The sequence below is a fragment of the Musa acuminata genome, chromosome BXJ1-5, assembly GCF_036884655.1.
Source record: "Musa acuminata AAA Group cultivar baxijiao chromosome BXJ1-5, Cavendish_Baxijiao_AAA, whole genome shotgun sequence".
Classification (NCBI taxonomy): Eukaryota; Viridiplantae; Streptophyta; class Magnoliopsida; order Zingiberales; family Musaceae; genus Musa; species Musa acuminata.
In genome coordinates this window covers 10,973,669-10,999,194 of record NC_088331.1, presented here as the reverse complement: position 1 = coordinate 10,999,194, position 25,526 = coordinate 10,973,669, and the positions used below count along the sequence as shown (strand labels likewise).

Sequence of the window (25,526 nt, the reverse complement as noted above, 5' to 3'; positions counted from 1 at the left end):
AAACATTAAAAATAAAATCCTAAATTTTCCAAAGATGTGTTTATCATCATGCGAAGATTGGTGCGCAAAAACCGCGAAACTTACTACGTATATGAAAGATTGTGTTACCTAGGGAGATCGTATATCCTTGAATCCGTACAGATATGTAGGAGAGAGTGAAGGAGGTCAAGCGTCCTCATCTCTATCGGTGATCCACACAGCAGAGCTGCGATGATGATCCTTAATTCTCCAAGCCTACTATCTGAGGAGGAGAAGGGGAGAAGAATAGGAGAGGCAACCCAAAAAGCTTTGGCCTATGAACCATTAGTTCCCTCCTAGTTATAGAGGTCCCTTGTCAACTTAACCCTAATGGGTCATGCCCTATTGAGTATTGGATTTTCATCCAACTACCCAAGCCTATTAGATTAGTAGATCTCTATTCAATAATCTCTCATTGGCTCTTATTATATCTCATCTATAGGATCCAATAATTCAGGGGCTTATTGGATATCTAATAAGATAGGGGCTCCAGCGGATATCTCATATCCGAACCTCTACTCATCGCAACGCCTACCATATGCGTGTGACCCTCTAGGCCTAATATCAAGCTGGCCATGAGTCATACATGTCAGAACTCCTTCTGGCTTAGTAAATTATTATCTTCATAATAATTCACTCAACTCATTGATTGCAGACGTACTAGGCCACTATGTCGTAGTCCCTAGATGATACAGGAGAATCCAATCCATTGGACCTATCTATCCTCAGTTACCGTGCACCTATACTCCCTCAACCATATAATATCCTAGAGACCGTATACCGGGCATGATGCTATCAGACCCATACGATTTCTACTCGAGTCTCACTTTAATCATATTCTCCCGAAAAACTCTTTCTCTCTCAATCTGAATGACCCTGGCTAAGGATTTGTTTGAACAAGAATACATGGGATATTCCTCTCATGATACCAAGAGCGGATGATCCTCTATCGACACTCAATAGTCCTCGTAAGGTTGGTTATCACTCCCGATGGTCGGCTATATAGATCTGGAACCTATAGAGCTATAAGTCAGGTATCAAAGAGTAGAGTAGTCATACATGACATCCTTGGTTTCTCAAGTCTAATGACCAGATACACCACTGATACTACAAAATCGCTGTTTGATAATAAGACATCATCAACCATCCAACATTCTGTAAGCGGATCAATCAGTGAACTCATTCTCTAATGAGCATCTGTACCGTATCCCTAGTGTCGCCACACAAGCAGCTATGAGACCAACTGCATCCATCATATGGATGAGTATACAACACACCAGTTTATCCGATTATCTCGATGTCCCTCTCGAGTAACCTATAACCAGGATTATTTAGAATATGTGTTTAAAGGCGAATCAATTTCATTATCATGATTTCATCATGATCCGATTCCCATTACACAGATCCATGGACATCACAATATATTTAAACAATAAGCAATATAAAGTGATAACATATCAAATAATAATAATAAGCAAAAAGACTACATGTCAAGTCACACGTTGCATCACTCACGTGATTAGCTTGTAGGGCACCTATAACTAGCAACATATACTATATAGTAACAATCATATTAATATCATAAACTTAATCTAAAAAAACTAAAAAATAATTATTATTATTTTTAAATAACACGTTCAGATAAAACTTTTAAGTTTATCAAATCATAAAAACATAAGATATCAATCCCTCAATAGTTCTCAAACAATTATAACTCTAATTAGAATAATCCAATTGACTTAAATTAAACTTAATTCAATTCGAATCTTACGGACCAATGTTCAATCTTTATAGAACAATTCTAGAATCACCTTAAACGGGCCAGATTTAGATTTAATTAATTTTAATTAGGTTAGGTAGTGTTGGTGAACCTTTACGCCGTGGTCGAGGTGTCAGCACGGCTCGGTCCAATCCCGGATGTGCAAGGTTGCCCACGCGGATGCTCGGGTCACGTCGACATTGGGTTGGGTTAGGTCCAAGCGTCGTCTCCTAAGCGCGGTTCTCCCTAGATGGATTATTGTTGCTTCGTTGCTAGTTCCTGCACAAAGGTCGAGGTCGCGAGGGGGATTTCCGAACTTGACCCCTCTGAAGTTTAAGTCAGTGTTGTGGAGTTAAGGGGAGTTGAGTGTCCTCTTTTCCTGATCAAGGAGGGTTAGCTTTTATACCTGCAAGGATGAGCTCAAGCGGTGCCACCGCCTGCCTGGGGCGGTTGCACCGCCCAGCTTTCCTGGGAGACCCTCTCTTGGGCGGTGCCACCGCCTAGTAGGAATTTTGGTCCGAATTGGTTGATTCATTCGGCCCAATTTGGGTCTATCAAGGGCCCAATTGTCCCCAGATTAAGTTAATGATTTCACCTCCCATTCCTAACTTAATCTACGTGCTAACTACAATATTTCTTAAGACATTTACTACAACTTGCTCTGGTGCGTCAATTGCTTCTTCCGGCGAACATCCGACGAACCTTCGGCGATGCTCCAGCGGACTTCCGGCAAACTCCTGGACTTGCGACGATCCACTTGGCGAGTTCCGACAAGCTTCTTTTGGCAAGCTCCTGGACTTCTCGGATTTGTTCCCATAGAACCTCCGATGACCGTCCGGACTTCCGTCGAACTCTCGAACTCCCAACGTGATCATAGTCTTGACTCCAGAACAACTCCTACTTCATGTCTTACTTCCATCGTAATTAATCCTGCACATGTAAAATAAAATGTCGATCGAGATAATTAATCCTAAGCAATTAACCAAGTTATCCAGCATGTCATTGGTCCCTCGATGCTTCGTCCGATTCTTCGGCGCATCGTCCTCTCCTGCGGCCTATTGCCTAATTGTCTAGTTGACTCCGCAACTCCGATATCCTTGGCACAATACCCACTCATCTTGGCCCGATGCCCGAGTCCACGGCCCGAAGCCTTCTGTCGATACGTCGATCGATCCACCGGCCCGATGTCTAATCTTTTGACATGTTCCTCTAGCACAACATGATTTTTCCTGCTTTAATTGTCTCATCCTGATCGAAGCATCCTGCGTCACTCAAAACGCAGATTAAAACATAAATATATATCAAGTGGTTTCATCATCAAAATACTAGATTCAACAATCTCCCCTTTTTTTTATGATGACAACCACTTGATGACGGAGTTAACCTTAACTCTCGGAGTTTAAACAAACTCCCCCTATCAATATGTCATATTGATAGAAACTCTTGGATTTAAAAATCCAAGCAATATGTCATCATATACTTATGCATAACATGCCATGTCATCAACATACTTCTCCCATTTTGTTATCAACAAAAAGGAGAAGTATAATTATTCTTGTGTTTGTGATATAAGTTTAACTCATTGCATGAAAAACATAATATCAAGTTTTATCATCATGCAGTTTTGAAGCTAGAAAATTTAGCAAGTGTTACATCATGCTTAGAACATTCAAGCTATCAAGTTTTAGATATACAAGTTTTACAACATACAAGATAGCACTTTTGGTAATGTTCAAGATAGCAAGTTCTACATCATGCAAGCTAGCAATGTTATAACATTTTAGAACATGCAAGCTAGCAATTTAGAGATGTTCAAGAAAGCAACTATTGCTTCTTGAAATATGCAAGTTTGCAAGCTAGCAAATTTTTGCTTTCTTTACAATGTTTGAGCTCGCAATTTTGTTTCCATTGCAAAGTGCAAGTTTAGCATGTTTAGCATCTTGAGATAGGCAAGATAGAACATTTTTGCATTTTCTTGAGATTTCAAGCTAGCAATTATCGGTGATGTTCAAGATAGCAATTTCTTCGCTTTTGAGAAGTGTAATTTTTGCTTTCGTCTTGAATTGTGCAAGCTAGCTAGTTTGTCTCTTTTCATGATGTTCAGGCTAGAAATTCTTACTCCCCCTTTGTCATTGTCAAAAAGAAGGGAAGACCCTTCTATCAATTTTCAGATTATGAAAAAGGAAAGTATCAATCTTATTTGTGCATCATTATATATTCAAATTAAAACATACATAATTTCAAAAACCTTATTTTTCATGCACGATACCGAAAAATAAATAAATCATCATTAATGAGCATATCATTAAAGATACTCAAACATTAAAATTTTTAGCATTTATCAACATGTTGATCATGATACTAAACATTCATTATTTAAAGCATTCATGATACACATCATATGCAATACATCATGTACATCATTGTCATAAGTATTACATGCATCATTTCAAATTCATGAATATTTCATAATTGCATGCATCATACCAAATCATAAAATATAAAATCATTATTAATGTATGATTCCAAATCATCATTTATTTCACATCATGATGGTACCAATTTTGTCAAATTACATCCTACCATGCATGATCGAAACTTCTTATCAAAACAAATTAATGAATATTTCATGTATTCATATTATCACATAAGGAATATCAAGAAGAATTATTAGGTGATGAGATGTATGTCATTCATTCAAAGAATTTTACATAACATAATTCAAGTCATAAGCCTTAAAAGATGTCATGAGAGAACATAGAAACAATCTTGATTTATAAAATGAATACTCAAGTTATAATTTCGAGAAATCAAGAGAAACCATGATTCATTTTAACAAATCTCCTCTTAAATAAATAACATAAATAATTCTTAGGAGATCATGAAAAAGATAGAGTTCATTCAATCTTGTAAGAGAACAAGATATTAATTCATGCATATAAAATCTTGATTTAAGCATAAGAAATCTCAATTTATAAATTTCAAAAAATCAAGATAAAGCTCATTTAAATCATCAAATCAAGATCAATAGATTTTCAAAAATAAATTGTTAGGATCAAGAAAATCCGAAAATAAAATTTAACACTTTCATGCATTTGGACATGGTTTTGCTATAGATTTTCAAACACAATCATGAAGATAAAACATGCTCATGATCATGAAAATTTTTATATCCAAAACACATAATTTCAAACATGTTATTAAGGCATGTAATAGTGTAAAATTCTTACAATAGCAATTATATCCTACAATGCATGATCAAAATTTCTCCTCATTTTATCATTATAAAAAAGAAAGAAGAGGAGAAGAACAAAATAGTGTAAAATATTTTAATCATTTCAAGGCATACAAGCCATAAATACAATCACATCATGTCACGAAAGATATGTTAGGATCTAGAGCACTAAGAGGGGGGGGGGGTGAATTAGTGCAGCAGAAATCTTACAGCAATTTAAAACCGAAAGGTGCGTTCGTTCAATAAAATCTATTATGATGCAAAAGCCGATTCACAGTTTGTATTTAAGCGCAGTTTGCGTCTAAGCGCAGATTGCGTCTAAGAGCAGTTTACGTCTAAACGCAGTTTGCGTCTAAACGCAATTTTACGTCTAAACTCAGTTTTACGTCTAAACGCAGTTTTACGTCTAAACGCAGTTTTACGTCTAAACGCAGTTTTGCGTTTGAACGTAGTTTTACGTCTGAACGCAGTTTTACGTCTAAACGCAGTTTTGCGTCTGAACGCAGTTTTGCGTCTAAACATGGTTTTACGTCTAAACACAGTTTTGCGTCTAAACGTAGTTTTACGTCTAAACGCAGAAACTTAACTTTGAAAATCTTTTTGTGAATGTGCAGAAAGCAGTTCGTAGTTATGAATGGAATCAAAGCGTAAGCGTAAACTGCGATGTAAAGATCGTACGAAAACACCGATTTACGTCTCAATGCAGATTCGGAAAGATCTGAACTTAGAGAATCGTTCGTAAAAGCGCAGAGGGCAGTAGCTATGTAGGAGGTTTGCAGTAATGATAAAGTGCTCAAAAATAAACGCAAACCAGAGATTTAGAGTGGTTCGGTCAGTCTTGACCTACTCCACTTTTGGCTTCCTCCACCGATGAGGTTGCCGACGTCAACTAGAGGCCTTCCTTCAATAGGCGAAGGCCAACTGCCCTTTTACAGTTTCTCTCCTTTTGACAGGCTCAGGAGACAACCTTTACAGATCATTTCTCTCCTCTCTTTACAACTCAAGACTTGAAGAACAGAAAGAGGAGAACTTTTGGACTTTACACAAATTTGAGCTCTTAGAATCACAGAAAAGATCAAGAATTCGTTATGGATCTTTATCTTTTGTGTGCTGAATGGGTGGGGTATTTATAGGCCCCAACCAAGTTCAATTTTGGAGCTCAAAACGATCAAATCCCAGAATTCTTGGATCAGGCGGTTGCACCTCTTGACTGGAGAGGTGGCACCGCCTGGCAGAGCTCGAAGACTGAGCTCAGGCGATTGCACCTCTCTGCCAGAGCTCGAAGACTGAGCTCGGTGGTTGCACCGCCTGGCAGAGCTCGAAGACTGAGCTCGGTGGTTGCACCGCCTGGCAGAGCTCGAAGTCTGAGCTCGGTGGTTGCATCACCTGGCAGAGCTCGAAACTGAGCTCAGGCTGATGCACCTCTCTGCCAGAGCTCGAAGACTGAGCTCGGTGGTTGCACCGCCTGGCAGAGCTCGAAGACTGAGCTCGGTGGTTGCACCGCCTGGCAGAGCTCGAAGTTTGAGCTCGGTGGTTGCTCCGCCTGGCAGAGCTCGAAACTTGAGATCTGGCGGTGCTACCTCTTGACAGAGGAGGTTGCACCGCCCAGTCTCGCTTGGAGACTGAGCCCTGGGCGGTTGCACCTCTTGGCTGGGGCGGTTGCACCGCCCAGTCTCGCTGGGAGACTTAGCCTGGGCGGTGCTACCTCCAACCCTGGCGGTGGCACCTCTTTCACTATTCCAGCTCACTTGGTTTGGCTCCAAACTTGGTCCAAACCAGTCCGAACTTGGGCCTAATTAGCCCCTACTTGGGTTATAGGATTAACACCTAATCCTAACCCTAATTAACGTGTTAACTATGAATTTAAAGACATTTTCTAAGCTATTACAAAGTCCGCAAGTCAAGACTTCTTCTAGCGAGCTTCCGGCAAACTTCCGGCGGTCTTCCGATGAACTCTCGGAAACCATTCTACGGACTCCCGGCAAGCTCCTAGACTTCACGATTTGATCTTAGCGAGTTCCAACGAGCTTCTTTAGCAAGCTCCGATCTTTCTCGGCGAGCTCCGCGAACTTCCAACGAACCTTCCGGCGAGCTTCCGAAAAACCCTTCGGCAAGCTCCCAACTCATTCTCGGCTAGTTCCGGTAGCATTCCCGACGAACCTTCGGACTTCCGTCGAACTCTCGAACTCGCAACAAATCCTTCGCGCTTGACTCCGACACTTTGTTTCGCTTTATGTCTTCATCGTTATCATAGTTAATCCTGCACAACAAAACAAAACTTCGATCAAGACAATTAATCCTAAGCAATTAACCAAGTTGTCCGACATGTCATTGGTCCCTCGACGTTTCATCCGATTCTTCGGTGCATCGTCCTCTCCTGCAGCCTATTGCCCAATCGGCCAGTTGACTCCACAACTCCGATATCCTTGGCACAATACCCGCTCTTCTTGGCCCGATGCCCGAGTCCACGGCCCGAAGCCTTCTGTCGATACGTCGACCGATCCACCGGCCCGACGTCCAATCTTCTGACATGTTCCTCGGCACAACATGATTTTCCTGCTTTAATTGTCTCATCCTGATCGAAGCATCCTGCGTCACTCAAAACGCAGATTAAATCATAAACATATATCAAGTAGTTTCATCATCAAAATACGAGATTCAACAAGATAAAATCTTAAGGATCATGTAAATACCAAAAGACATGATTCATTTAAATAATTTCTTTAATAAAATGCAAGAAGTCATGGTGAACGATCTTGATTTACATAAAGTTTCAAAACATAATTAACAAGATCATGGTTAGTTTTATAGATCTCCTCTTTAGGAAATGGTAAAAGGAAATGTAGGAGATATAATATTTTGATTCATAAAGAAGATGTCAAGTAATTCCAATAAACTAAGATCATAATTAGGATAAAAAGTCATTCAAATTCAAATCGTCAAATCAAAATCATTTTCAAGAAATTCATAAAAAGATGATCAAATAGATTCGTCACAGTCAATAAGATAGAGAAAAAGAATTATCAAGAAACATGCTTTTCTCTTTTTAGCCATTTCAATTTATATGATTTATTTCATAGAACGATGCCTTTTTCATTTATGAAAAACATGCATCAACGTTTATGATCGAAAAATGAATTTCATCATAAAAACCATCAAGATTAATAAACCATAAAAATCATCATGTATAACTTTAAAATCTCATGCACAAAATTGTTAAATCATGGTATCAAAATTTCAATATTTTTTATAACAACTTTATGCATTACTTCAAATCAAACATGATTTCATTAAAAATCGAGAAATAACAATGGAAATCAACATGATAAACATTATTTCTTCTTAACCATGATTTCATATTTTTAATCAAAATCATTTTGTTTGTTTATCATAAAATATGTAATATTATCATTTTCGAAATTACTAGCATGATCATAATTTTTGTATTTTTATTTTTAAACATGTAATTTTTAAGAAAATTAATTCTAAACTAAAAAAGAAACTACATCATGAAAGTATCAAGTAATTTCAAAATAAATTAGGGGGATTTCGATTACCTCATCATTGAAAGCAGTTAAAGCATAGTTTGCCACCTTGCCTTTCTTAATTTTCTCCTCGTCTTCGGAAGAGCTCGATTCATCCCACTTTGTGTTCTTTTTCTTTAGCATCTTCCTTCGTTCAAGTTCATTGTTTATTTTAGATTTTTATTTACTAAACTTATTGTCCGGAGTTCCAAATCCTTCATGTCCTTTGGAAGGTTATTTTGTTCATCATGCATTGTGCACCATTTCATATGTCATCAACGAACCAATTAGTTCTTCAAGTAGAAAAATATTTAAATATTTTATTTCTTATATTATGGTTATTTTAGGATCCCACCTTTTTGGAAGGGATCTTAAGATCTTGCTTACGAGATCAAAATTTGAAAAAGATTTACCAAGAACTCTTAGATTATTGACGACATTCGTGAAACGGGTGTACACGTCGCCTATAGTCTTGCTTGGTTGCATTCGAAAAAGCTCAAAATCATGCAATAAAATGTTAACTTTTGAGTCTTTGACTCTACTAGTTCCCTCGTGCGTGATTTCAAGTGTTCGCCAAATATCAAAAGTCGTTTCGCACATAGAAATCCGATTGAACTAATTTTTGTCCAAAGCGCAAAATAAGGCATTCATAGCCTTTGCGTTTTAAAAAAAATACTTCTTCTCCAAATCCGATCATTTGTTCATCGGTTTAGAGGGAAGTTGAAAATCATTTTCAATAATATTCCATAAATCCAAATTCATAGAAATCAAGAAAACTCTCATTCGAGTTTTCCAATAAGTGTAGTCCAATCCGTTAAACAACGGTGGACGAACAACCGATAAGCCCTCTTGAAAGCCATGAAGAGCCATTTCTCTCGGGTGTAAATCCGAAATCAGAAAAATCTTGCTCTGATACCAATTGTTACGATCAAGAGCACTAAGAGGGGGGGGGGGGGGGGGTGGTGAATTAGTGCAGCGGAAAACTTTCAATGATTAAAACTGCATTCGTACGTTGAAATCCGATTCCGACGTAAAAGTCGTTTCGTGCAGATAATAACTTTGAAAGCTTACAGAAATGTATTTGAAGTAAAGTAAGGAAGGCAGTTTGCAGTTAAGATAGAAATCAGAATGTAAGCGCAAACTGAAATATGATGTTCGTACGATAAAACCGATTTCCATCTTAACACCGATTCGGAAAATACTTAACTATGAAACACGTTCGTAAATGAGTAGAAGGCAGTAAGCTATTGAGGAGGTTTGCAGTAAAGATAAGATGCTCAAAGTAAATACAAACCAAGATTTAGAGTGGTTCGGTTAATCTTGACCTATATCTACTTTTGGCTTCCTCCACCAACGAGGTCACCGACGTCCACTAGAGGCCTTCCTTCAATAGGCGAGGCCAACCACCCTTTTACAGTTTCAATCCTTTTGACGGGCTTAGGAGACAACCCTTACAAACTTTTCTCTCCTCTCTTAAAATATCAAAACTTGGAAAAAGAGGGAGGAGAACTTCTAGCATTTACAATACTTTTGAGCTCTAAAAATCACAGAGTAAGATTGGATTTTCGGTGCCCTTTTATGCAGGAAAGGGTGGGGTATATATAGGCCCCAAACTAGTTTGAATTTGGAGCTCAAAAATATCTTTTCCTGGATTTCTGGGGTCCTGGCGGTACCACCTCCTGACTGGGGCGGTAAAATCGCCTAGCAGCTCGGAGACTGAGCCTCTGGACGGTGCCACCGCTTGACAAGGGCGATTGCATCGCCCAATCTCGCTCAGAGACTGTTGGGAAATCATGGGGGGGCGACATCATATGCGCAACGGAAGAACAAGAAAACAAAAATCCCCGATTCCCAAAAAGATGTTCGTCGTCGTGCGAAGATTGGTGCGCAAAAAATCTGTAAAACACAAAACTGCGTATAGAGATTGTGTTACCTAGGGAGATCGTATATCCCTGTTTCCTTGCAGATCCTTAGGAGAGGGTGAAGGAGGTCAAGCGTCCTCCTCTCTAGCGGTGATCCACACAGCAGGGTTGCGACGACGCTCCTCAAAACTCCAGGCCTACTCTGAGGTGGAGAGGGAGAGGAGAATAGGAAAGGCAAGCAAAGACTCTAGCCTATGAGGCTGTGAATCCCTCCTATTTATAGAGATCCCGTGTCAAACCCTAATGGGTCCTTCCCTAGTGGGTATTGGATCTGCATCCAATAAGACAAGGGCTCCGTCGGATATCTCATATCCGAACCTTTACTCATCGCAATGCCTACCATATGTGTGTGACCCTCTAGGCCCAATATCGAGCTGGCCGTGAGTCATACCTGTCAGAACTCCTTCTAACTCAGTGAATTATTATCTCTGTAATAATTCACTCGACTCATCGACTACGGACGTACTAGGCCACTACGCCGTAGTCCCCAGACGATACAGGGGAATCCAATCCATTGGACCTGTCTGTCCTCAGTTACCATGTACCGATAGTCCCTCATCCATCTAATATCCCAGAGACCGTATATCGAGCATGGTGCTGTCAGACCTATACGGTTTCTACTCAAGTCTCGCTCTAATCGGATTCTCCCGGAGAACTCTTTCTCTCTCAACCCGAATGACCCTGGCCAGGGATTTGTCTGAGCAAGAACACATGGGATATTCCTCTCATGACGCCGAGAGTGGATGATCCTCTGTCGACACTCAATAGCCCTCGTAAGGTCGACTACCACTCCCAATGACCAGTTGTACTAGATCTGGGACAGCCAAACCTATAAGTCTGGTATCAAAGAGTGGAGCACTCATATAGGACATCCTTGGTTCTCAAGTCTAAGGACCAGATACACCACTAGGACTACGGAATCGCTGTCTGACAATAAGGCATCATCAACCATCCAACATTCCGTAAGCGGATCAATCAGTGAACTCATTCTCCAATGAGCACCTGTACTGTATCCCTAGTGTCCCTACACGAGCAGCTATGAGACCAGCTGCATTCATCATATGGACGGGTATACAGCACACCAGTCTATCCGGTTATCACGATGTCCCTCTCGAGTAACCTATGACCAGGATTATTTAGGATATGTGTTTAAAGGTGAATCGATCTCATTATCGTGATCTCATCACGATCCGATTCCCATTGCACAAATCCAAGGACATCACAATATATATATGCATTTATGCAATAGTTATAAAGTGATATACGCCAAAATATAATAAGTAAAAAGATTCTGTATCAAGTCACACGTGCCATCACTCACGTGATTGGCTTGCTGGGCACCTATGACTAGCAGAGACTGAGCCCTAGCAGTGCCACCGTCTGACTGGGGCGGTTGCACCGCCTGGCAGAGCTCGGAGACCGAGCTCAAGCGGTTCCACCACTTATCAGGGGCGGTTGCACTGCCCAGTCTCGCTCGGAGACTAAGCCCAGGCTGTGCCACCGCCCAGCTTTCTTGGGAGACCCTCTCTTGGGTGGTGCCACCGCCGACCCTAGCGGTGCCACCACCTAGCAGGAATTCTTGTCCGAATGGGTTGATTCATTCGGCCCAATTTGGGTCTATCAAGGGCCCAATTGCCCCCAGATTAAGTTAATGAGATCAGCTCCCATTTCTAACTTAATCTATATGTTAACTACGACATTTCTTAAGACATTTACTACAACTTGCTCCGGTGCGTTAATCGCTTCTTCCGGCGAGCTTCCGACGAACTTCCGGCGAACATCCGATGAACCTTCGACGATGCTCCGGCGGACTTCCGGCTAACTCCTAGACTTGCGACGATCCACTTGGTGATTTCTGATGAGCTTCTTTTGGCAAGCTCTTGGACTTCTCGGATTTGTTCCCGCAGAACCTCCGACGATCGTCTGGACTTCCGTCGAACTCTCGAACTCCCAACGTGATCATAGTCTTGACTCCGGAACAACTCCTACTGCATGTCTTACTTCCATTGTAGTTAATCCTGCACATGTAAAACAAAACTTCGATTGAGACAATTAATCCTAAGCAATTAACCAAGTTGTCCGGCATGTCATTGGTCCCTCGACGCTTCGTCCGATTCTTCGGCGCATCGTCCTCTCCTGCGACCTATTGCCCAATCGGCCAGTTGACTCTGCAACTCTGATATCCTTGGCACAATACCCGCTCTTCTTAGCCCGATGCCCGAGTCCACGGCCCGAAGCCTTCTGTCGATACGTCGACCGATCCACCGGCCCGACGTCCAATCTTCTGACATGTTCCTCTGGCACAACATGATTTTTCCCACTTTAATTGTCTCATCCCGATCGAAGCATTCTGCGTCACTCAAAACACATATTAAAACATAAACATATATCAACTGGTTTCATCATCAAAATACGAGATTCAACAGCCCCGAGCTTTCCGGGACAATTGTATCGTGATGATGTCATTCGTACGACGGGGGCGACGAGCGGCTGCCTGCCACGTGTGTGCTACGTGCCACGACGGATTTGAAGTTCCACATCTGCATTATCGTGTTTGCTTGCTTGGGTCCACATGGGCGATACCAAAATGTGCCCTATCAGGTAGGTTCGAACTCGTCAAGTTGGTTTGGAATCACCCTAAACTGACTTGAACTAATCAAACTTGTCTGATTCAATTGATTAACGAGCTCAAACCAATAAATAAAGGGAATTAACTATGTCAGATAATACTAGCTCAGATTGAACTGACCAACTTGAGTCTTGGATAAGTCACATGCTTCACACATACCTATCTAGGTAACAAGTTGATTTGAGGTATAATAGATTAGATAGAGGAGCAATAATATGGCTAATGCTAGTCAGACAGTTGGGCGGGCCTAGCTACGTACCATAAATTAAGCCTCACTCACAAGTTAGGCTAGCGTGGAAGAAAAATGTCTTAATCACCCTCCACTTGTCTGCTCCCATGGACAACAATTCAAGGGAGGCTGCTCAGGCCTATCTCCCCCTATCACTCACGTAGACAAAATATCAAAGGGAGACATTGGGATAATTATAAGCAGTCCCCTCCATGGATTAGGTATAAAACTTAACCCCCGATGCTATGCCGAGGGGTTCTCGTTTCGAAAAATCCCCCAAAAGGACCTCAAACTAATTTGAGCGTCGAAGGGACTAGGGCGAGAAACTTCTCTCGACATTGGTCTTAGTGTAGGAATCACCTCGGAGCCATTTTGAAGCCACTTTAAACACTCATGCATCTTCGAGCTAGACCACGTTGAGTTGACTCAAACATCAACAATGATTTTCCTTAACATTTTGGCGCTAGAAGGAGGGCATGATGTGAGAAGGCCCTACCTCCAACTCATAGCAACTTTACTCAAGAGGGTAGCTATCATCCTTCCCACATGTAGATGCGTTTACTTTGCTACAAACACTAGCACAATATTGACAACTATTCAATAATCTAGGCCTCTCACCCCTAGGGATGACCTCGAACCACCTATTTGTCCCTATCGAGGTGTTCCTAAATCTTACCCAACAGGTATAGATGCTTATGGGCATGATGTAGGCTATCACCCTGCTCTTACCTCAACTAGCCCAATAAGTGATGCCACCATCTCAACCATGATTGAACCTAAACTGTTGGGATCCCCTTGATCAACACGATGCCAACATCTTATGATCGCCCAAGGCCCATGAAACTACTAGTCGAAGGAGTGCCCCACTCTCTAATTATGGAGTTCAATGCACTATGACACCATCTCTCTGCTATGCTCGAATCCGAGACCCAGTCGATGGATTCAATGGATGACTCCCTTATGGCCCAACTATGGCAAACAGACCAATGCTTGGATAAGATGCATCATGAGTTCTAGCAGTCTATAGGGGATAGTCCGATCGATTCTATCTCATGTTGGCCTCCATTCACTTAGAATATCCAAGAAAAATCGATCTTGACAAACTTCGGCCTCCCATCGCTGGATGTCTTTGATGGTAGTACCGACTCGGTAGAACACACTGTCGCCTTCCATGCCATATGTCTTTGTATGACACCTTGGATGATTTGATGTGTCATGTGTTCCTGACAACTATAAGAGGCACGACGCAAGAATGGTATACACTTGCTTGAAACCACTCTCGATCGACTCCTTTGTTAAGCTCACAAAAGAGTTTGAGCTTTACTTCCTTGAGAATATTGATAGTAATGCTGCTTGGACACTAGCAAGAGGAGGAAGAGACACTTTCCAACTTTATTGCTTGATTTACTAATAAAATTTGAGACATGCAAGAAGTTCATCTGTAACTTATGATTTAAGCTTTCATCATAGGGCTCAGGCCCTCTTGCCTTTTCTGGTCATTGGTGGAGAGGCCACCGATGACGATACCCGAGGCCCTCTAGAAGGCTAACCAATACATAGCGGCGGAGGCAATGGTCTCAAGTAAGCAAGAGGAGACACACAAGAGGCTGCGATAGGAGCGACTACTATTAACTCCGACCCTGAGGTCACCACAAGGAAGAAAATATGACCAACCTAAGTTACCTTGTTCGAGGTCCAAGTTGACTCCCCTAAACATGACGAGAATCAAGGTCTTCTTACAGATAAAAGAAAATTGATTCTTGAAGGACCCTCGATCCATGAAGATACCGTTGAAGAGGAGTGACAAATCCAAGTACTATCGCTTCTATCATAATTATGGCCACGGCACAAAAGACTATAATGATTTGAAGAAATATACTAAAGAGATTATTCATCAAGGACACATTAGGAGGTTCATTCGAAGGCTCCGAGAGCCTTCGCCTTGATTGTAGGGGCTGGTGGAATGGCAGATCGATGATATCATCGATGGACCTATCTCAAGAGGAGACAACTCCTCGGGTCATAAAGCCTACACCCGAGAAACCAACGAGAAGCACCTGAGGTTAATAGATGACTCCAAAATAACCTTCAAAGAAGAAGAGACATAGTACCTCGACCTAAACTTTGATGATGCCTTGGTGATCTCTGTGAGGATGATTAGCGCCCGAGTAAAGAGGGTTATAATCGACATAGGTAGTTTTGCCAACATCCTCTACTTTGACGCTTTTCAAAAACTTGAGTTTTGCTAATGATCTCACCCTTATGACTTTCTCACTGATGAGCTTGCATGTCATGTTCGACGATAAGCTTTGCTCTAAAATGATGACGACCAAATTTATAATGGTTGACATCCCCTCAATATACAATGTGATCATAAATAGACTCATGCCTACATGTGTGTCCTTCACGCTATAGAGGAACAGGATGGAGTTGAGGCCTGTCAGGTGAATTGAACACCATGCTCTGAACCCCTTTAGCAAGAGTCCCAAAGTATGCTTGGGAGAGGTGTCACGCCCCCTAAATTATCGCATTCAAGAGGCATGAACATATCTTAAATATGAATATTATAATTTATCAACAAACCAAGGATCCAAATTAACATTTGAGGACATTAAGAATCAATGCAGTTTATAATCATACATTACATCACTCAAACATTTATAAAAACCCAAGCTAACTTAACAATTTATTAACCACACTTATAAATTTATATAAGAATTTATATAATTAGAACTCCAACCGTTTTTCATAAATTTATATCATCATAAAACTAACTTAATATTCTAAAATTTCAAACGATATATCAATTCAAATCTATCAATAACATTTCATTACCTACAAAATGCACTTATACAACAATAACATAACAACTCACAAAGAGACTTGTCTAAAAGCTTTCTATTACTTTTGCTCAATTCTAACATTTTATCCACCTACAAAGACTTGCCCACAATACAAGGGATGTATGTTTAGAGCCCGCAATGCTCTGTCGGCCCCTAGTCGCCACGTGAAGGCTAACATGAAAGGAAAATATCCTAATCACCCTCCACCTGTCGACCCTCATGAATAATGATCCAAGAAAAACTATTCGAGCTTGTCTTCCCCTATCACCCGTGTGAACAAAATATTAAAAAGTGACATTGGGATAGTTATAAATTGTCTCCTCCATGAACTAGGTACAAAAACTAATCATCCATGTTATGTCAAGAGGTTCTTTTCTTAAGAGAAACCAATACTCAAAAAAGATCAAAGATCAACTCAACAAATTTAGCTTGATATCGATCTCAGGTTTTAGGTTTTCATGTTGGATCATATAAAGAAATAGTAGCATTCCTGCAATACCTTAAAAAAAAAAACACTATCACCAACCGCATCGGTATTCAGTGTCAAATTTCTGAATGATACCTTTTAATCAAATGTATTAAGTATATATGAACAATGTAGCCGGCATTGAGATGAATTTGGATTCCTCGACGATTTGATTGGAAGTAACGGCTGCCAACGTCATCCCTACGTGACATTATTAGTCGTTGTATTATAAGATCGACGAGAACAGCTTGGCGGAGCCCAATCTAAGCATAACCGATAGAAATCCGACATTAATGTCTATTTTTTATTACCTTCGAAATTAACTCGTCAGCTCACTCTCGGCGGTCTCATCCCCGCTACTGCCGTCCTCGACTTTGGCCGCTGCTCCCGGCCGGCCCATTTCCAGCGCTCGAACCAACCTCCCGAGACACGAGGCGTCGTCCTCCGCAGACTTGGGCATCAGGTTCTCTGCCACGTCCGCCGGGGTCATCTTGACCTCCTCCAGCAGCCGCCGGACGGCCTCGAACAGCGGGTGCGCGTCGACGCCCACGTAGTTCTTCGCCAGCACCTTGAACGCCTCGAATCCACAGTGCGACATCTCGATGTGCTTGTCCATCCTCCCCCGCCGTATCAGCGCCGGATCCAGCTTCTCCAGGTGGTTTGTGGTGAATATTATGAGCCTCTCGCCGCCACAGGCCGACCACAGGCCGTCGATGAAGTTGAGAAGCCCGGAGAGCGTCACCTTGCTCTCCTCCTTGTCCTCCTTCTCCGGCAGCAACGGCGGCTTGCCCTTGTCTCCGCTTTCGACCTCTTTCTTCCTCTTGGGCTTCCGCTTACCCGTCAGGTCCAGCGAGCAGTCAACGTCCTCGAGGACGATGATGGACTTGCTGGTGGTCTCGATGAACAGCTTCCTCAACTGGGTGTTGTCCTTGACGGAGGTCAGCTCGAGGTCGTAGATGTCGTAGTCCAGGAAGTTGGCAATGGCGGCGATAGCGGAGGACTTGCCGGTGCCGGGGGGGCCGTAGAGGAGGTAACCCCGCTTCCACGCCTTGCCGATTCTGGCGTAGTAGTCCTTGCCGTTGCGGAAGGCGATGAGGTCGTCCATGATGTCCTCCTTCTTGCCGGGATCCATGGCGAGTGTGTCGAAGGTCGACGGGTGATCGAACACGACGTGGCTCCACATCGTCTTCCTGTACTCGTACGACCTACTGCCGGAAATGTTGGTGTAGAGCTTGCGCTGCCGGCGGCGGCGCCTGACCTCGCGCCCCTCTCGCAAGACGTGGGCGAGGTACGATCCGATGACGAGCTCCCGGTGCCGGCGGTGGAAGGTCAACCGGTAGTGCCGCCGCGCCTCGGCCTCCGGGAAAAAGGATACGGTCTGCGAGCGGGGAGTGCGCGCCACGGAGGTCCACCAGAGCTTGGCGCCCTCGAAGTCGTCGGTGACCTCCTCGTGCTCGTCCATGCTGAGGGTGAGGCTGTCGCAGCCGGCGCCGAGCTCGGCCTTGAGCTTGTTGGCGCGCTGCGAGCAGGAGCCACTGAGGTAGGCCTCGACGGAGGTGTAAGCCTCGCTGCGCTTCAGGCGGTCGCCGGAGAACTCGGAGATGGTGATCCGGACGTAGGGGTAGACGGAGGCAAAGAGGCGGAAGGTGTGCTTGGTGAGGGAGTGCTCGAGGAGGTGGAGGGGGAGGTAGCGGCGGATGATGGCATAGACCACCATGAGGCTGGCCGCGAGCGAGCCCAAGCTCGCCAACCGATCGCTCATCCTCGCCATGGTGGGAGAACGCAGTGGCTACTCGGATCACCGGCAGCCCTTCATAAAGATCGGAGTGATTCGAAGACTCCTCGTCTTCCACTTGTGTCGGTTCGACGAAGAAAACGCAGGCATCGGGAGCGGATGAGATGCCGGCCTCGCTCAGGATTCACATGAATTCTTCCCACGCATTGGTAGCGGGACCACCACAATGCCAGGTGTATCCACGGCCCGGGCCGAAAGCCGGGGGCGAAAGGCCGAACGCTGCCTCCGTCAACGCATGCATTTGTTGCAAGAGAGCAGAAAGCAAGGAAGACGCAGCCTCTGATCTCACCCTTCGCTGGCAGTCTCACGCGCGTCCATCTTGGATGACGTAGGCGCGAGTGACGTGCGATTATGATCAAACCGCCATGTTTGAACTGATCTCATCTAACATATCTGAATGCAAAAAATCCTCGTCAAATTAGCAACAGCTAAACCAATTCCAACAACTGCATGCAGTATACAATAAACCTAATCGCAATAAATTGGATAAGCAACTAATGAGGACCAAATAAATTGTCATGCCAACCATCAAGAGCCATTTCAAGTTGGCAAATGGAGAGTAGAGAACGGGGACTGACCTTGAATTCTGCCGAAGTACATGTAGAATTTAGATGGTCACGGTAAGGACCATCTTCTTGATTAAAATCGGTACATGGGTAAACATCCTCTCAGATCTAACTTGGCATCGCGCCTCTGAATGAAAAAAAGAGGCGACAGTTACATCTAGAAATCTGTCAAATGATTACCACAAAAGCATATTATTGTACATGGAACATGTAGAACAAAAAAAAAACGAGGCAACAGTTAGATCCAGAAATCTGTCAAATGATTACCACAAAGGCATATTGTACATGAAACATGTAGAGCAAAAAACATACGAGGCAACAGTTAGATCTAGAAATCTGTCAAATGATTAGCACAAACGCATATTATGCATGGAACATGTAGAACAGAAAAAAAATAAGATGATTCTTTACTTCAAAATTGCTATCAAGTACTTGATAAAGTGGATCAATGGAAGCAGACCAAGATTGCTAATAGATGTTGTCATTTGACAGCCCATCTTGGCGAGAACAACTGCTTTTGTTAAATAGTGACCTTCAGTTTGGCACTTGAGATAATATCCTAAGTAAATAATTGTGCAGAGTTATGAATGAACCAACCTGTTCTCTTCAACAGACCTGCCTAAAAATCTTCCTGGTCTTAGTCCCTAATACTCGGGCCATCATCAGAACTCGTTCCTGGGGCGAGCTCATTCAGGTCTACGAACCTTATTCTTTGGGGCTTATCTGCTTCCTCCCCGATGCTGTCCGTCTTATGCACAACTGGTTGCCGATATTTATCTGCAGCCTCAGTGTGGTTGGTCAATATGGGACTCATTTTGTTATACGTTATTTCTTTACTGTCTTCTTCTTCCTGAGAAACTTAACTTGCTGTTGAGAGTTCTAAATTATCAGATGCACCAGAATTTGTCTGTTGCATCTGACTCATTAGACTTTGCGGAATCTGTATCTATATCTGATAGCTCATACTGCAGGCAATCTATACATGGTCACACAGCTCTGTTGCTGCATCTTACGGCTGTCTAGAGCTCATCAACTGATCTCAATTTTTTTGTTTCCTGCCTAGTTCGACCAGGAAACCTTTCGTAATAGCGTTGATCCTCCAAATCTCACTAGTGCTCGAGGAATGTTCCTCCTCTATCTCATCTTCCTTCCAACGGAACTCCTCATCCCCCTCTGGCCAACTTGACACCTTTTGCTGCTTTTGACTTCTCAGATATTCCTCATCATATACTGCTTCTCCTAGAATGTCATCATCACTGTTGAAGCCTGCATCAATATCAGAAACAGTATCCACAAAATCCTTTTTCCAAATATTTCTGAGGCCTTCTCCTCCACCTATTGCTAAATTCCAACCAATACAACAGTAAGATACATCATATTAGAAACAAACTATACATCTCAAAACAAGCATGAAAGAGAAGACACCTGTGGTCAAGAGGCTCATCCTGATGTTTGATATTAATTTCTTCATAGTAATTTGATTTTGGGCACCTTGTATCATTGTTAACCAGATCCATTTGCCAACAGCCATTCAATTTACCATTGGTTGAGACATCAGGCCTCCCAATGACTGATCTCCTGACGACACTCACAGCTGAGCATTGTCTTTTCCTAAAACATATCACATAAGACTGAAGCATTAGAAATCGGTGGAGAAGCCTCATCAAGAAATAAACAAGATGCAGAACATAAATGAGAAAAAAAAAAAGAGACTGTATAAATGTTTGGTTATTTTGATAGCTTCATTGATCGTGTGATCTTAGTCATCTGAAAAATTGTTTAACATGAAACTACTACTAATTTGAGTTTGGCCAGAAATCATTAAGAGAAAACCGAAAGAAACTACAATTCAAACAATCATTAATAACCAATATCCACCTTTTAGGATTTGGACATTTTTTATATGTCAAACATTCACAGGAATAGACTTTTTCAGGTTAAATATTTAGTTATGCCCTGTTTAGATAATTTAGCTATGTACATCAAATCAATGAAATATACAAAGACGATAACAGAACTAATCAGGATTAGCAGAAATTTAGAAACCAAATAATAAGATTCAAAAAAAACCAATCAAAATAAACTAATCAGAGATCAATAACACTAATATCCACCACCCACAAAATCCTGAGCAGAAGTACCTACCTCAAATTTAGACAGAAGTAAACATATGAAAGCTCCTAAAACCATTTTCAGCCCTCTGTCATTCCATTATAAAATCCTCGGTGCTTAGCTTAGTAAGAAAAATAACATTTTAAAAATACTGCAAGCTACCTTTCAAAGAAAAATAAAAAAACACAAGCAAAAAGAGCTTTTCCATGTGATCCACAGTATACCTAGAGAAGCAAGTTCAACTAATCTGTAAACACTCGTAGAACATGTCAACTACCAAATCTCTTTATAAACACATTCTTGAATTCAATGATATTCAGCACCATTAGAGAAGCACAAAATCATACTCTTCCAACGTGTTTCATGGCTCTAGGAAGGTAAAACATGTAGGTGGAAACCATTCTATATACATATTCTTCATTATTTATTAGAGCATCAAAGTAGAAAATTATTAAACTTAATATAGTAGAAATAGGATAAACCAAAGTATACATGACAGGCTTTCCATCACAAAGGAAGCGGCCTGAGGAAGCTCCATCTGGAGTCACAAAGCTGCCTGGGAGGAGAGCTTCTCTGTGTTGCTTTTTCAACAGCCTCTCTTTCTTATGTTTGAATGCCCAAAGTACAACAGAAATAGAAAAATTATTGGCTTTGAATTACCAAAGACTAATTTAAGGTTAACCATGCCATGTAAAATGAGACTAAAAGCATAAGTACTAAGGTGCAAAGAATCCCATACTTTGTGAATTTTCTTGATCTCCAGCAGAAATTCAAACTTTAATTTCTTCCCAAGAGAGGATTCCGTTCCACTTCTACTTTGAGAAAATTTTACCTGAAATAAAAAATATACTATGCTACCAATTAGAGAAAGAAAAGGAAGACAAAGTTTACTTTCGTAAGAATTAATCTTCATTAATAGAGTTATGTGCTGAGTTTTCTATAGTTCTTTTTTTTATTGTTAATGGTTATAGACTTTAGATTAAGCCACATCACTATTAGAATAGTGCAGTTTAAACTACCAAAACACAGATGACATCACTCAATTAAAACCAACCAAAATGGAGAAACTCACTGAAACTTCTTGGAATTTATCCATGTTGGTTGTAACAGTTACCCTCTGGAAAGATATATGTGAAGCAAATGACAATCCCATTGCCTTCACCTTCTTTACCTCAACCTGTCTAATTTCACAGGACAATGGATGGCCAACAGTTGGATCATCTTCGTACCTGCAAAACAAAGAAATGAAGGAATTACTAAGTGTTAACCATGACACTTGCAATATGACTACAAAAGGTAGTTTAAAATAAATATGCAAATGTTTTGGGTGGCTTCTAAAATAACCATGAAGTTTATCAGGATACCAATAAGAAATCCAATGTTAATGATCACCAATCCTTGCTTTGCAAGAGTTGAATGCCTCATTTTTAATGAATCATCAATAAGATTTTGAATGTCTTCTTGCTGCAAAATGAAAAAAAATGAAGTCAACTTCTAGTATCAAATCAACCAAGCAGAGTTAAGACTACATTTTCAGAGCTCAGTTAGTCATGTCATAATGTTGATTATCAAAAAGCTAGAGATTCAACATCGCATATTCACAATTATATGATATATAAGTATCAATTGCATCATAGGATTCAGAAGTACCTGTAAAAAGTTTGAAATGATTGATAAGGAAACAATTCTTGAGACAGTAACCTATATGGTGCTAACAAGTCAAAATCAATTATTAGGATATAGTACTCATTTATATGGTACACTGGATAACAACACTAATGAATGGAGAGTCATTTGATTCATCTAGCAATGACAAGTGCCATTTGAAAGGAAACAGTACCAGTTAACATATCATAGTGTGGACAAATCTGTAGTGCAACATGTATAATGTTCATCCATGTCAACTTATGAAAGCTCTATATAATTCTAGATCGGAAGTTTCTAATCCTTTAGTTTATGATATTTGAGAAAGCACGTTTACTTCAAATAAGCAGAGAAAAACTAAGGGGGAAATGCTTAGTTTTAAAAATTATGAAGCTCCTAAAAAATTTGTCAGCTAAAGGGTCATCCATTTCGTCTCAAAACAAGCACTCAAAGGTATAATTTAAAAACTAAAAACGGAAAACATATTCTAGATGTTTCCACTGTGTTCCCATTCATTATTTTTCTCTTACTTGCTTCTCCGTTCAACAATGCACCAGTTCTTAATCCATGTAGCTGAGGGTGGCAGTTGGTGATGGCAAATATGGTTGATGCTGAATCTGATGATGACTAGCAATCAGCAACAACAATCAACAACTGAAGATGGGAATAGTGGTGGTTGACAACTGACAACCAATTACGGGTAGCAGCTGCTGACAACCGGTGGAAAATGGTGAACAGCAAACGCGTAATGAAAGGATTGTAACAGGAGTTTAACCAGCCAGAATTGATGGACAATGATGTCTTCCAATGGCAGCGGAGATTGACAACCAGGGACTAATGGCAAGTCATGGAGGGCAGTGGTTGGAGGTGATGGAGGTCGCATTCAGTGACCATTAGCAAACATGGTGGCTACCATCAATCAGTGATCAAGGATAGTGGTGACTTTTATTTGGCAAGGTACCACATAATATGTTTGGCAATTTTTTTTCTTCTCCATTATTTCTGAAATGTTGGAAAAAAAGCTTTCTACTTCCATTGCAAAGTGAAAAATTATGGTGTACCATCAGACACATTAACAAAAAGGTCCTGGGTCCTCCTCTTGCATATACAAGTTATGACAGCTATACAAGCCGAATACCAAAAAACATGAACAAGAAAAAAAAAAGATATATGTCTTATATACAAAGCAAAAAAAAAAAAAAGATACCAAAGAAGCATAAATGTTGACAAACATCATTGTAAGACAACTCAGGAAGTGGAACTAAGACAGTAAGTGCAAGGAAAGTGCTTTAGCTATACATTTTTCAGGTTTATGTACAAGATAAAAGCCAACATCCATCAACAAAGGGAAAACATAAATAATAATTAAACATTGTCACTTGCAATAAACGCATTAAACTTTCAAATTAGTATTATTATTCATCACAATAAGCACCTCAACACGGATGCTACATAGTGCTTTAGAAATTAGCATATGTGGGTTAGGACCAAGAGTCATATGTCTCGATCTTCTTTCTGCAAAACTTAACAGTCAGAGTTCATCAGTATTATCAGATGGATATGTTTTTAAGTGTCTTAGACTCCATAGATACAAAGAACTCACCCATGGGATGCAATAATTGGTATGTCCCCATCAGTGACCTGCGGAAAATGACCATTAGATTAGCCATTCCATGATATCATCTCTTTGCTGTAATATCTCAGCGAAAATAATTGAACAAGCTACATACACAGTGCCACCAATCTTAAGTTGCTGCAGAGTGCTGTAACCCAGGTTGAATGCCCTATCGCAATGCGAGAAACTGGAGGGATTGCCTGTCAACATGCCAATAGGTTCTTATGAAACTTATTCAAATCCAGATTTTTAAGGTAACAGACAAGTAAATTCCGAGGAATACCAGCAGATATACCCTAAAAATGCTACCGGATGAGAGATCATTTCCAAAGCCAGGAACATGGAGGCAGTTGAGGACGGCGGCGAGCTCCCACATGGAGCGGAGCCCTCACCGTGGCAGCTACGAAGGAAGCGGGGACTGGACGATCGAGGTGATCACCATCCCAGCCTTCTTCCGCTCCTCCTCCTCTCTACGGCGGCGGAGCGCAGCGGGAGTTGCAAGCGCGTCGGAAGCAGGTCTTCCGGGGGGAGGGTCGGCGGGCAGGGGTTGGCAGTCGTCTTCCAGGAAGGAGGATCCGTCCGCGGCTGGCGCGGCAGGGAAATTATCGGACATGGGGGGAAGAAGTGTTCAGAGGGAACGAGATCGACCGGTAGGAGCCGCGGGGAAGCGCGAGCTGCGGGGGGAGATGGTTCAAGCGGGGAGGAAGAGAGGAGGCGACGGGATGGGGAAGAAGCGGTGGCCATAAGAGAGTGAGAGTCGGTAAGAGGGATCGAGGGAGAGGTCGGCGAAGGCTATTACGGTGAATTACGATGATTTAGGATCAATTTTACTTGGGAGATTACTATTTATAATCATGTTATTTACGACCCAATAATTTTTGAATATTTCTGAATTATCTTTTTTATGTATGACCTTAATTTATAATTTAAGTATAATAAAATCATTTCACTTCTCATTTATATTTTTTTCCGCTTTTTTCGCCTCCTTCACCTCTTAATCATTATAAATGGCATAAAATAATTAAAAAAATTATATAATAAAATGTAACAAATCAAACATTGAAAAGAAAGATGTGAGAAATAATTTTTAATATTTATTTTAATAATTTAATATTTTTTAGTTATGTATATTCTATAATAATTCAGAAAATATAATCTTCTAAGTCAAT

At 41.3% G+C, this 25,526-nt stretch overlaps 1 protein-coding gene across 12 annotated transcripts; it reads right to left on the bottom strand.

Moving 5' to 3' along the window:
• Positions 1-16,569: 16,569 nt before the first annotated feature.
• Positions 16,570-25,150, bottom strand: LOC103984983 (AAA-ATPase At3g28580-like). 12 transcript variants are annotated; one of them, XM_065183079.1, is made up of 10 exons: positions 24,641-25,150; positions 24,473-24,557; positions 22,463-24,383; positions 22,171-22,327; positions 21,838-21,930; positions 21,591-21,700; positions 20,412-20,597; positions 19,584-20,327; positions 18,999-19,113; positions 16,901-18,813 (listed from the first exon to the last, which is right to left on the bottom strand). In XM_065183079.1, the coding sequence occupies exon 10, from the start codon at positions 18,394-18,396 to the stop codon at positions 16,945-16,947; it is 1,452 nt and encodes a 483-aa protein (XP_065039151.1). In that variant the 5' UTR covers positions 18,397-18,813; positions 18,999-19,113; positions 19,584-20,327; positions 20,412-20,597; positions 21,591-21,700; positions 21,838-21,930; positions 22,171-22,327; positions 22,463-24,383; positions 24,473-24,557; positions 24,641-25,150; the 3' UTR covers positions 16,901-16,944. The 12 variants fall into 12 exon arrangements, with proteins under 12 accessions (XP_065039155.1, XP_065039151.1, XP_065039150.1 ...); XM_065183078.1 differs by having other exon boundaries at positions 20,412-21,930; positions 22,463-22,562; positions 24,178-24,265; positions 24,346-24,383; XM_065183077.1 differs by having other exon boundaries at positions 20,412-21,930; positions 22,463-22,562; positions 24,178-24,257; positions 24,346-24,383.
• Between the last annotated feature and the right edge of the window lie 376 nt (positions 25,151-25,526).